This window comes from Ruditapes philippinarum, unplaced genomic scaffold (assembly GCF_026571515.1).
Source record: "Ruditapes philippinarum isolate M1 unplaced genomic scaffold, ASM2657151v2 ctg474_1_1_1_1, whole genome shotgun sequence".
In the NCBI taxonomy this organism is placed as follows: Eukaryota; Metazoa; Mollusca; class Bivalvia; order Venerida; family Veneridae; genus Ruditapes; species Ruditapes philippinarum.
Window position 1 is genome coordinate 334,704 of NW_026860999.1, and position 13,618 is coordinate 348,321.

The 13,618-nt window shown below is 33.3% G+C and overlaps 1 protein-coding gene across 1 annotated transcript; it reads right to left on the reverse strand.

Moving 5' to 3' along the window:
• Nucleotides 1–839: 839 nt before the first annotated feature.
• On the reverse strand, nucleotides 840–13,203 carry LOC132714185 (type-2 ice-structuring protein-like). Its single transcript, XM_060696974.1, has 4 exons — nucleotides 12,937–13,203; nucleotides 10,454–10,524; nucleotides 7,051–7,141; nucleotides 840–3,487 (listed from the first exon to the last, which is right to left on the reverse strand). The coding sequence occupies exons 1-4, from the start codon at nucleotides 13,064–13,066 to the stop codon at nucleotides 3,279–3,281; spliced, it is 501 nt and encodes a 166-aa protein (XP_060552957.1). The 5' UTR covers nucleotides 13,067–13,203; the 3' UTR covers nucleotides 840–3,278.
• Nucleotides 13,204–13,618: the final 415 nt, after the last annotated feature.

Below are 13,618 nucleotides of genomic sequence, written 5' to 3' on the forward strand. Positions count from 1 at the left end.
CCAGAATGATATAATTCTTTATCATTATCGCTCCATTTGATATACTCATAATTAAATACTTTGGATCCATTTGCGTTAACTGTCAAAATTTAAAGCAACATGGTCGCTGAATTCATTAAAATTACAAACATGAAAATTGTTTATCTTTTCAAAATCTTTTCACACAATAATAAATATCTATTAAGTTTGGACCATTGTTATTAATTAAAACATGTTTAAACATCTTTCATAAGCGACAGTTTGTTATGCTATGGAAATACATGTATTACCATATGAGTTACTCCGCTTGTCCATTGGAAATCTTGGCATTGGTGTATCGACGAATCGACGACAAAGGCTGAATTCTCAAAATAAAAAAAATCCCTCGCATCTTGAGGGAGAATTACCTTTTTAAAAACATTTTTTTTGCTTCGCATCTGGAGGGAGATATACCTTTGAAAACTTTTTTCCGCTCCCGCATCTTGGGATAGATACACCTACTTTTTTTCAATACATGCTACCCGATATTTATTCAAAATATTTGAAATGCGAGTCTTGTATTATGTTGAAAGGGAAATATTTTTTATTGGTCTATGGGTGACCTTTGTATGCTTTGCCTTTATTTCAACAGTCATTTATTGAACAACTCGTTCAAGCTACATAGTGTCAAGCTTTCTTAATATACAATGCTGATCAAGTCTTAAAGTGATTCCATTTTCGGAAAATTTAGATTCACGGAGGCCGTGTTGATTACGTTTTAACAACGTGCCAATAAATTGTTACCACAACATATGTATCCATCCAATATCTTTATCCAACAGTCATCGTAAAAGAAAACCGAATTGGGATAAAACAAAACAGATAAGAACAAAATTTTATTTTCAGACATTTGCATAATCTTAACTTAAACATAAGAAAATAAAATAAAATAAATAAAAGTATTACCCAGAGTTATTTTTACGATTAAACGTTCTTGCATATATTTATAATAAACTTTATAAAAACATTTTTTTTCATGAAAGTAGATCACAGATTCTCTAACATTATAAAACTATGAAAGAAAGAACAAATGCACAGATAAAGAGATATTCACTCGCTATGTCAAATGCATTGCGACAATAAACAATGTCACTGTTCAAAAGGTGTATTACAAAGTATTATATTGATTTACAAAAAGTAAGATCCATGTTTACAGTGAAACTCGATTTTAGCAAACCTGCCGGGACCACTATATCCGAGGTTTCTTATAACAGGTTTATGACCAGCTTATAAAAAAGCGACCAAAATGTTTAAACATTTTACATGTAGAATATGTGGATCATATAATTCTTTTAACAAATAATAAGTTTTTTATGTACAAATAGCTTAACAGTACTTTGAGATATGTATCATCGTATTTTTAATCTTACAATTTTAGAATTATATATACGTATATGCAATGAGGATATATTACTTCTAATTCGATACACATAACTAGAGGCAATTATTAACAGTATACCGTAATTACTGTTAAATACCATGTTGAACAAAGCATTTTGTATTACCAATGGTGACATGTGAAATCGTCAGCCGATAAAATAATAATCTAAAAACGGACTGAAAATATTAAGACTTTGACACGATTTACCACAATAGTTAACCTTTTTATACATATCTGTAATAATTATAAAACTCTTAATGTTAAAATTATAAGTTTTACATTTCAATCTTTTAATATGTATTTTTGAATGAATTCGCATTAGCTAACAAAATTTGTGGTTTAATAAATGTTACTTTAGTTTATTTTTCGATGCCAAATTGAGTTGAATAGTTATATATTTCAAAAGATTGTGATTGATGCATAATTGATAAAGAAAATTGTTGATAATACAATATATTTACTGTCTTAATTAAACAAAGACTCTTTTAAAGAATTGAGCTTTACCGATTGATTAATTTTATTATTTACCTTTGATCACGTGGATTATAGTTTACCCCCTTGCACAATATATAAAATTGGACATTATTATGACAAAATATCAAATTAATGTTAGTTTTAACTATTCACTGACCATTTACACTTTGATTGGCATAATTGAACAAACGTGTGAACCCCCGACTAAGTTCATGCCGTAACAAAACTCTACAATACTTACAAACAACAACAAGAAAAGCATTGATGCAAAGCATCAAAGGCGACAAGGCGACACCAAAACATTGATCAAGATTTGCACCTAAATACTTAACAATAGATGTATACTTTATCTTTATATCAGTACCATAACATATGACATGGAGGCCAAGTTTAAAGAATAGACTCTGTCTTGCCAAGATGCAAAGACAATTTATAGTTAGTTAACCAATCACTAATAAGACTCATGCCATAAGAGAGATTTTTTCAGTTTTATTTGACAAGATACAATGAAACCTGAGTCATCAGCATATAATTAAAAGCTTGTTGTCATGTCATTGTTATATATTAGACATAAAAGAGGACCTAAATTAATCTCAGGGGGGATACCATAGGTACTCTGAGCAGTATAAGTAAAATGAGAACCAGCCACATCCAACAGCTACTGTCTATCAGAGATTCTATCAGAGATAAATAAATACGGTATTACGTACATCCTATTAACATATCGGCTTAAATTTTCTACCTTTCATTTTTACTAAAGTTTATTTTATTAACAATTTATATATAAACACGTAGAAAATAATAATTATTTCACATAGTGATTAGAAGATCCTGTATCAGAATACCTGTAGGTATGTACTAACTGAACAAACTAGAAAAATCCAGTCTAAGGTGTATATAAAGCCAGTTAAAAAAATCTATCAATATTCACTTCTCAGGGCCTCTATGCTTTTGATGACCTTACAACCGGTAAATTTTATACAACAAAAATAGTAAGTAATACCTAAAATAGAACAAATAATTTAGTAAACATGAGTTACTTCCCCTTAAAATAGAGAAAACCTGACACGCAAAAGAACACCTCAACAGCAAAATTATGAAATGTTGCTGGCTAAGTTTTATTAAGCCATGCAACGTAATGGTAAAGTATTCATAAAAAATTAGATGGCCATGTGACAGCAGTAAATGCAGAAAATCGGATAGCTTTCCACATCCGGATACTGGTACACTTTGTAAAACAATCATTATGTGCAATTTATAATACTGCACGTTTGTAACGTCATTTTTCATTTGGATAATCGTGATCGCCAATAATATGATAGATTTTTTTCTCTCAGTTTTATATATTATATTCACATAATTAAACAATGGCTGAATAGAAATTTTCTATTATTGCATAATGCAATCATATGTTGAATTTACAAAGACTTTTTAATTGATAATCATAACATCTTGCATCATGCCACATATTATCAGTCCAAATTGCCAAACAATCTGCATTTCCATTTGGTTGGTTCGGTCCCCAATTGTTATACAAGGGACCAACTTGTGTACCATCCTGCCAACGCCAATCTCGTTTATCATCTAAATTCCCTCCTATCCACATCCTTGGCGCTAAATCAAAATAAAATTGGAAATACATGTACACCAATTTGTAAATTAATGACCAATGACTTTTGTGACATAATCATCCAAGTTTTTTTAAAAGCAAATCAAGATAATTCAAAACAGAATCATCAGCTATTAAAATTAAATACACAGTTGCGCTGTAATATTGCATTTAAGTTCAAGTTACCGTATATCTAGTAACAGCAAAATGTCTTATCATCCAATCGATTGCGGTGATCAAGTGTGAGGACGATTCATTAAAAAATAAAGAAGTTGAAATTTCAACAATTACACCTTCAAGGTTAAGGCCATTTGAGAGTCAATGTTAAAGTTAATTTGACCTTTATAACAGTCAGGTCGTTAAGGATGTTTTGTCTAAAATTGATGACAATCCACTTATAAATAGCAAATTTATTGCCAGTTATAGTTAAATAAAGATCAGTAGAATTCTATAATTTGACCTTAATGGTCAAGGTTGTTTATGACATTAAGTCAAGGTCAGTCTGGGCAACTTAAAAGGGTATTGCAAAGAATTGTTGTATCAAAATATGAAGACGATTGATTAATTTACAATAATGCTATATCCACTTGGGTACAATTTTTAGATATTTAAAGTTTAAAGACCGCATAACTAATTGTACTTATCATTTATGAAACTTGACATAGACAGTTACATAGTGATATTGCACTTAATTGTCTAGTTTCAAGTTAATACTTTTTACCAATATATAAGATATGACGAGACGAGACAAAGTGATTACTATAAAGTGCCCATTCAAAAGTGTTAGGTGGTGTGTATAATAACATTATCTGTAAATGACCATTGATTTCTATGAGTTCAAATATGAATGCAACTTGGCCAATATGTGGCTTTTAACCACGTTTTGCACAAAATATGTACATGTATCGCATAGATGGTTGGATAAGCTCTCAATTGATACATGTTTAAATCATTACAGTCCATTATTGACTATAGTTCGATTAACGCTTTCTACTTGTGAATATTAAAGCTACAATTGTTAGGAAAATACGGTCCTATAACAAAAATACGGTCCTATAACAAGAACTGCTGTATTATTGGTATACATGCGAAAGCCATAATATTATTCAATGAAATATGTCGGGTTTTATAGAAACAATGAACTTTCGTTTTCATCTGTCACACGGTGGTGTAATAAATTTAAAAGTGGTGTGGATTCAGTTAAAAATGCAACTCATGCATGCCGTTCTGCAACTTAGCCAAAAATGGTTGAAAAAGGATTTGATGCTACTGATGCAAGATTTACAACTAAGCATATAGCTAAATGTGTATTATCTTTGTAGGAGCCGCTCATACAATTCTTAAAAGTGATATAAATATGAGAAGGATCAGTGCCAGATGAATACCCATCTCCGTACAAAATTGTTTTTTTGCATTGTTTTACTTTTATGAGCCCAACCGTAGATACATAACAAAATATGGGCAATCGAAGGAAGTCAAAGACCTTGCATAGCAAAGCGCACCATGAGCGTTAAAAAGGTCATGTTTGAAATTTTCTTTTCCAACTAAGGTCCTGCAATTCAAATTGCTATACCAAAGGGTAAATATGTAAATGCCAAGTTTTACAAAGGCAAAGTCATTCATAAATTAAAGAAATATTTCTAAAACCGTCAACCAGTAACCGGCCCCGTGGAGTCGTGGAGGTTGTTGTTGCATGACAATGCTTCGTCACACAAAGAGGCCACTGTAGGAGAATATCTGAAACAGGAAAAAGTTGCCGAGTTCCCCCACCCTCCTTATTCGCCAGATATTTCCCCTTGTGACTTTTTCCTATTTTCGAGGCTAAAAACATCTTGCTGGAAGAAAATATCAAGAGTTTGGCTATGTTTCAGTGTCTGAACAGTATACCTTGAAAAGATTATGAAAATGGGTCAAAGTCAGAAAAGGCCGGGTTGCATTTGTATACCAAATATCATGATGCTGTGATGTTTCGAAAACAAAATTTACCACTGACCATTAATGTCGAAAATTTAACTAAGTCGGTATACAGGAAGTGGATGGGCAACAGACCTAAATTAAAATCCCAAGGTATGGAACTACATGTCAATGCTGTATGCCAGGTGTAGGTGCTAAGAAAATTGTTACGATAATTTCCTACCATTGACCAATAATGTCGAAAATTTAACTAAGTCGATAAGCAGGAAGTGGATAAGGGACAGACTTGAAATCGAATCCCAAAGTATGGGATCACTTGCCAATACTGTATGCCAAATATCAAGAGGCTGTGATAAGTATTTGCTAAGAAAACTGTAACGAAAATTTCCTACCATTGTCCATTAATGTCGAAAATTTAACTTAGTCGATAAACAGAAAGTGGATGAGTGACACACCTGAAATCAAATCCCACAGTATGGGACCACGTGTTAATGCTGTATGCCAAATATCAAGATGCTGTTATAAGTACTTGATGAGAAAATTGTTACGAAAATTTCCTAACATTGACCATTAATGTCGAAAATTTAAGTAAGTCGATTAACAGGAACTAAATAAGCTACAGACCTGAAATCGAATCCCACGGCATGGGACCCTGTGTCAATGCTGTATGCAAAATATCAAAAGGCTGTTATTAGAAGTTGCTGAGAAAACTGTTACCATTGACCATACTTTTGAAAATTTAACTAAGTCGATAAACAGGAAGTGGGTAAGTGATACGGTCACCAGTCAATGCTGTATGCCAAATATCAAGAGGCTGTGATAAGTAGTTGCTAAGAAAACTGTTACAAAAATTTCTTATCTTTGGCCATTAATGTCTAAAATTTAACTACGTCGATTAACAGGTGGGTGAGTGACAAATCTGAAATCGAATCCCACAGTATGGGACCTTGTGTCAAATCTGTTTGGTAAATATCAATGCTAGAGGCTGTGATAAGAAGTTGCAGAGAAAACTGTATCGAAAGTTTTTTACCGACCGACCGCCTGCCGCCCGCCCGCCCACTGCCCATCATTCACCATACTATAATCCGGGTTTGCACATTGCAACCCGGTCAAAATGTATTTAAAAATTGGGCTAAAAGACTAACATTTTAAAATGGTGGTGAATATTTTGAAGGATTGAGATAATAAATTTGCACTGTTTGTTAAGCATTTCTGAAAATTGACCCAGATGCATTCATATTTGAACATCCCTTGTAATTATCTAAAATAGATTGGAAGGAAATAGTTGTTCGTTTTTTTGTTACTTTTAAGACAAATTTTGGCATTAAACGTAAAAACATCGGCGCTGAAAGAGTAAATGATTTGTTTTTCTTGTCCGTAATGCGGTGAAAGAAAAATCGACAATTTAAAGACCTCAATGTACATATTTAGATTCGTAAAAACTAACAACTAACTGTATGTACATGTATATGAATTAATTGTCTTACACAGTTGTACTGCTTTTGTTCAAGAAGAGGAGTATTTGAATACATGTATCAATAGGCATTCGCACGGAGGCTTAAATTATCAAAAACTCGCCTTAAACTCGTGTGTATTTCAAAAAAAGTTAAGATTTAGAATATCAGGTATTGCTCGTAGTTAACTGAATACTTACGGTAGATATTAAGAACAGTCTGTGTAATGAACAAATTTTCTTGTTGAGTTTTAATATCTGTGAGAAACCCACCATTTTCAACACAATATCTCTACATGTAAAAAGAATTGTGTATTATTCATAATTCAATCAACATTTTAGCAAATGAAAGATTCTATATAAGTTAAACGATAAAAAATAAAATGAAAGATATAGGACGATTGTCGAAATAAATGCCTATCAATACGAGTATAACCCAAATAAATAATTCATTTTGACAAAAATGTATCTGTTCAACAATTGGTCAAAATGAGCGTTTTTCTTCATAATGAATGACATTCAATTAATTATACAAACAAAAACAGAAAAAAGAAACACGAGCCGGTTTAATCGGGTGATGCTCTCCGAATCGGATTTAGGCACAGTGAATGCTTTCTTTATGATATGTCATATAGTTTCAGAGTTATGTCCAAGACAATGTCCAAAGTGTGAAAATGAAAAGGGCAATTTCTTCAAATTTTAACAAGGCAGAAACACTGTTTTTATGTTCTGCACTACTATTTAATGAGATCTATCCACTTACTAAAATTCTTGTTGGTACCTCTTGTAATTTTAGAGGTGAGTCCCGGATAAAGATCAAAGTGTAAAAATGGAAAAGGGCTATAACTTTTAAAGTAAGCAAGGCAAAGTTACGGTTCTTATGCAATGTCCTTTAATTCATGAGATCGTTTTATACACAGGCACTAGACACAATTATTTTACCCATATACGCTCATAATACTATTTATAAAGAATAAAGGCCCCTAACGAGAGAAAACTATCATGCAAAACAAACAAAAACTGTTCTGTAAAAATACACCAGATCACTATTTTGTCTTTGTGGTCGTCTCTAGGGGTAATTTATCCTATCATAAACACTTTTTACTTCATCGAAATCCCTCAAAATGCTCCAAAATACGAGCAAGTTTCCAAATTTTACTGAAATGTCATTGCATGTCGTTTCCGACGTCCAAGCGATGCGAGTAAACAAAGGTGAATTCTGGTCAATTTCTACAAAATCAACGAATAACTGTTAAAATTTTCATATACTTTCTTTAAAACAACTTGTTTACAGTCAAACTGCAAAGTCTTTACTTCTCAACTGCCCGATGATAACGCCAACAAGCTAAAATAATAAAAATCATTGACAGCTCCGTACCAGAAAGTATCCATTTCCTACTTTACCGCGCTGAATATAACGTCAAGTAACGATTGGTTAAGCGGGAAATCCGAGTTCTTCCGATTTCGCGCTAACCAATCGTTACATGACGTTATGTACACTGCAATTTTACTTAATTAGATCAATCTACCTTAAAAGTGTCTTGTTGATACATTTTGTAGTTTCATAGTTATGTCTCTTATGTCTCGGACAAAATGTGGACAGGCGGACATACAGACAAACAATTAGAAACTATATGAACATACCAAGAAAAAAGAATAAAAAAATACATTAACTTTATTATTAAACGTGTATCCGTTAACTCGAGGCAAATTTTTCTTCCATATCTCCAGGGACTAAAATACCTGATATAACATTCAAAGTTCAAAATCATAATATCATAATGAGGGTTGGTACTGATATTTGTTGTGAAGCTTCGTGGCATTCCAGCCAGAAGTTTGACATTAAAAGCCGGATAATTATTTACATTTTTAGCGCTGGTGGTATAGCGAAACCTTCAAGTACAATGAACAATACAGGTTGGTATAAATTACTCCCGGGAAGTTTCATCCCGCCAGCAGTTTGACCTGTAAAGTCGAACTTACAATAGCGAAAAAGAAGAACATACGTGCTAACATTTTAATACTTAGATGGCTTTTAATGCTCTCCCTATATTTTTTTAAGCCACAAAAGGAAAACATAGTCACGAAAGAGCTTATGGAATAGATGACATTGAAGAAAAAGTACAGTTATCTATTGTTCTTGCAGCCACCTAGGTATCCAAATGTATGCACGGACAGACAGGCGGACGGTGAAGGCAAGATTAATAAATTAATTATATCAATACATAATTATAAACAAGTATTAATTCAATGATAATGAATTTTAGTAACTTCTGTAACACATGTACGCTAAATTTCAAACTTCACTTCTAAAATTAAAAGAAACCCCAACACTTCCTTTCATTTCGAAAGGTGGACTGACAAAGCATACTTACACGTCTTGAAAAAATAACAGTTACCTCTTCGGAGGAACATGTATACGATTAATCGTTTCATCTCGTATTCCGAGCTAGTGTATGTCGCCGAATTTTAACAAAGGTACAGTGTTGTCTTATACATGTATATTTTTGTAAACTCTGCATTCAAAGACTGCTATACCATGTAAGTTGATAAAGTTATATTTGAAGTAAAATGTTTCTCGAATTTAGCGTTGCATTGGACTGTTTTATCATGGGATAATTGCTTTTGCCTCAAATTTTATATAGTTAAAATCTAACGAAATATATGATAGACTGCTTGTCGTGAAAGAGGTAGTCATGTCGCAAAGGAGATAACTCTTAGTGATAGGTTTGAAAAATCTTATATTTTTATATTATTTTCATATTGAATAATTTTATATGTTAAACTTTTCTTCTTACACGCGCAAGAGCTATTTACCGCTTATTACTTTAAATAAATTCGCCATACACGTGGTGGTAATTAACAAAATGGACATACAGATGATTTCAACATTGTATGTGCTAAAAGAGGGATTATGATAATATCATCAAGGCTTCAGAATTAACTTAAGTTATAATATATATCGATATACAAATGTGAACAGTCTTACGTCTTAATAAATAGTATAAAACTTCATATTTTTTAAATGCGCAGACGATGTTCAAGCACGTGTTCTAAACATCAGTAAGCCTGCGAGAGTGTACTAAAGGATATATTAACCTATAGCCCATACCGACAGAGATATTTCCTTGGCGACATGACTTCCTCCTCTAGGACTGAACTGTCTCGCAAATTAAATGTCAAAAGTGCCTTAAAAATTTAAGCTTTGCTTCTTTGCATTCAAGACGAAAGCTGTCCCTGAAAAACATTCATTTTTTAATCTGGTTTGCCGTTTAAATGAATTAATGAGGCACTAGCGTTATTTTATGCGATGAAAAAATCAATTTCGACGCTAGATTCGCATAATGGGAAACGCTGGTATAACTTTATAAAAACATAAAATAATCAACTCTACGTTCACTTGAAATTTAGTCAAATAAACATTGTAAAGCATTCTTTTTTTATATTTGAAGCATAATTTACGAAAGAAAGCAGCATATAATAAAGCAACACTATGTTGACACTAAAGTTCGATGGCATGCACTGGCTTGTAAGTAGGTAGCGATAGAGTCCAAAAGGGCACCCTTGTCGTAAACACAAAGTCAATACATTAATATAATGTCACCTTTCCACCATCCCAGCTCCGCTGTGTTTGGTCCACGAAATAACACGAGTTGCCATGGCAAATCCATTCATCTGTTACAAATAGTTATAGCAAAAGTCTTGCATTAAATAAGTTAATTTATTTTTATTAAATAATTGATTATAAGAGGTAAGTTTTATGAACCACATATGTAGCTGCAATATTTATTTTTCTGATAGAGAAAGCTTTGTAGGAGCACATTTGTCTCGGAGCACATTTGTCTTACGTAAGACCGATGCGGTCGCATTTGTCCCACATGAGACAAATGGGAACTCAAATGTTAACCCCAAAAAACTCATCTGTGTGACAAATGTGCTCCGATCAAAATTTTTAAGGGACACGAAAGCACATTTGCCTCATGTGTTTTTAAGGGACATAAAATCACATTTGTCTCATGTCATTTTTTATGAATTATTTGTCACACATTTCCCCACGTCAGAAATTCTTTTTTTGAATCGAGGTTGGCCGTTTTACCTCATGTCAAGCGTAATAATCAATAGGTTTGCTTAGGCTTTCTTTATGAAATCCTAAAGTGAACTATTAATTATAATATCTCTAACACAAAAAATTGGCTTAACCTTAAGGCGTAGACTGAAACATCCTACACCCCGTTCACGATGGTGCAATGGTGACAGCACGATGGTACGTTGATGAAAACGCGATTGTGCGATGGTGAAAACACAATGGTACGAACTTGAAACAACGATTGTTCGATGGTGAAATAACGAAGGCTCGATGATGAAAACGTAATGGTACTATGGTGAAAGACGATGTACCGATGGTGAAAATACGATTGAACGATATGATGAAACTGCGATGGAAAGATGATGAAAACGCGATATTATTTTCTCTATCGTGTCAACGCATCATCGTAATTTCACCTTCGTGCCATCGTGTTTTAAACATCGTACCATCGTACCATCTCATTTTCGCCTTTGTGCCATTGTGCACAGCTGTTCAGGGAGACAAATTGTTACTTATGTCCAAACGGAACATCGTAATCGGTTGATACTGAAGGGTACAATATCGTAACTTGTTTCGCATCTCGCCGAATTCTGGCGTCTCGCTTCGCATCTCGTTCGTCGGTGCGAGACAAGAAATATGTTCCAGGTCATATACCGCTAAGTAGTATTCCCTTTATTGTCTACATAAAATCACTTTAAGGCCCATTATGACTGAGAAATGCTTTTATTTGTATTCCTCAAAATTAAAGCTTTTTATTTTTGGTATACTTTTATAGCTCTAAAAAGATACTCATTGGCTAAATACCTGAAGCATTTTTTCACCTGCTGCTTTTTTGCAGTTTGTACAGTTGAAGTGATTAAGAATTTTGTATTGAAGTCAAAATACTACTTTGTTTACATTTTGCTACTTTTATGACGCATTATTTCACATTTATCGCGGATTCCTTTGGGTTACAAGCATGTAACTTCCTCAGAAATCATTATTTGAATATTAATAAATTCATACTTGCCCTATCTAAAGAAGTAATATTTATTCATGTCTGAAATCTCGTGATACGGGATACTTCGAAATTGCGAGAGCGCGTGTTGCAATATCGTACCTCGCTTCGTGTCTCATCTGAGTGATCGTCTCGTCCGATTCTGAGTGGCCCGATATTCCATAATTATGGCATTAGCCGGATTATTTTAGGAACTCATGCGTGTTGTAAGTGCTTTTTCAATGGCGGATCTGAAAGCCGCAATTCTTTGAAATTGACGCTTTTTATACATATATTTCTAATGAAAATAAAACGTGTGAAATGGTCTTCTTATTTTCTTCCATAGATCATTTAAGGGCCTCAGTGGCCGAGTGATTTCAAAAAACCACTTGCCCCTAACCGCTGTATGTTCGGTACATACACGGGGCGTGGAACTATTCATGCGAGGATCCCGGTCTCCTTTATGCCACCTTAATTACTAGCTTGTTTTTGCTAAGAATATTTCTAGTGCCATAAATCATCTATAAAACTTTAAGCATTGAAAATTAACGTATCACAATTAATAACGATAAGAATAGACTTGCTGCATTTGTGTTTAGGTTCTGGTTGCTGCACTTGTAGAAATTTTCATTGTGACATGCAAAACAAGGATACTCTTTAATTTAATATATGACTCCTATGCAGAGGCAGCAAGTTTTTGACTGACCGGAAGTGACCTAAAAACGGTGTTATAAATACAGAAAACACAGAACAAGGGCTAGTAGCCGGTATACAGATGGGCATGATTATTACCTTTTAAGAATTTAATGGAAAAAATGTGAGACAAATGTGCGTCGAACACATCTGTCTCATTTCCAATTTGTCGCAAATAAGAATGTTTACGAACACATCGGTCACACTTCATGAGACAAATGTGCTCCGAGACACATGTGCTCCTACAAAGCTTACCATAAAGTTTTAATATAGAATATAGATTTAGATGTCTTATGATTAAAATTTCATACACAATGAATCGTTAACAAACCTTTAACACACTTGAAATCGGTGATACTCCATGTTCCTGAGCTTTGACATGTCACTATACCAGTGTTGTTAAACATGTTTTTGCAGCCTTCTTGACATTTGTATTCAGCCTTGTCCCCGATAAAGAACATGTTTCCGTGTATAGTTGCAAACTTCTTTTCCCTAGGCGGACCGCATCCTTTTGTCAAAAATTGTCAGATTAAAAGTGTTAAATGTAACCTGTTTATTGCTTTATCAAAAGCATATAAACATTAAAGATTCAAACCTAACATTTTTACTTAAATAAACAATGAAGAAAAAAAACATGATGTACCTGTATCTTTCACGGTATTCAATACCCAAAATAGTTCGCAATTTTGACGTCAATAATATGACATCAGAAATGATGCCACTTTATATGAAACAAGAGTGATTCAAGAGCACGTTATCCTATATAATGTTACATTTTTCAATTTACCAACTCTTTAGAGTATTGTTGTTCATCGTTATATTGGTCATTTTTATAGGTTAGAGCTATCGCCCTCGCTTCTGCCACTAAAGCTGGCTATACCCTGTTTGTTTTCCTTAACACTAAGCTACCTTAATCTACCTGGAAACGTTTGGTATCACTAGTTCCTACTGGCTTTTTTTGAGGTATGATCGATAAAAAAATGTTAAATGTAAATGTATACCAGTTTTAATGT

Excerpts from the sequence above, each read along its gene's own strand:
- LOC132714185 (XM_060696974.1), bottom strand. The coding sequence starts at position 13,066 with ATGTTCTTTATCGGGGACAAGGCTGAATACAAATGTCAAGAAGGCTGC. Across the intron at positions 10,525-12,936 it reads CGATTTCAAGTGTGTTAAAG|ATGAATGGATTTGCCATGGC; the intron begins GTTTGTTAACGA and ends TATTTGTAACAG. Across the intron at positions 3,488-7,050 it reads GACTGTTCTTAATATCTACC|CGCCAAGGATGTGGATAGGA; the intron begins GTAAGTATTCAG and ends ATTTTGATTTAG.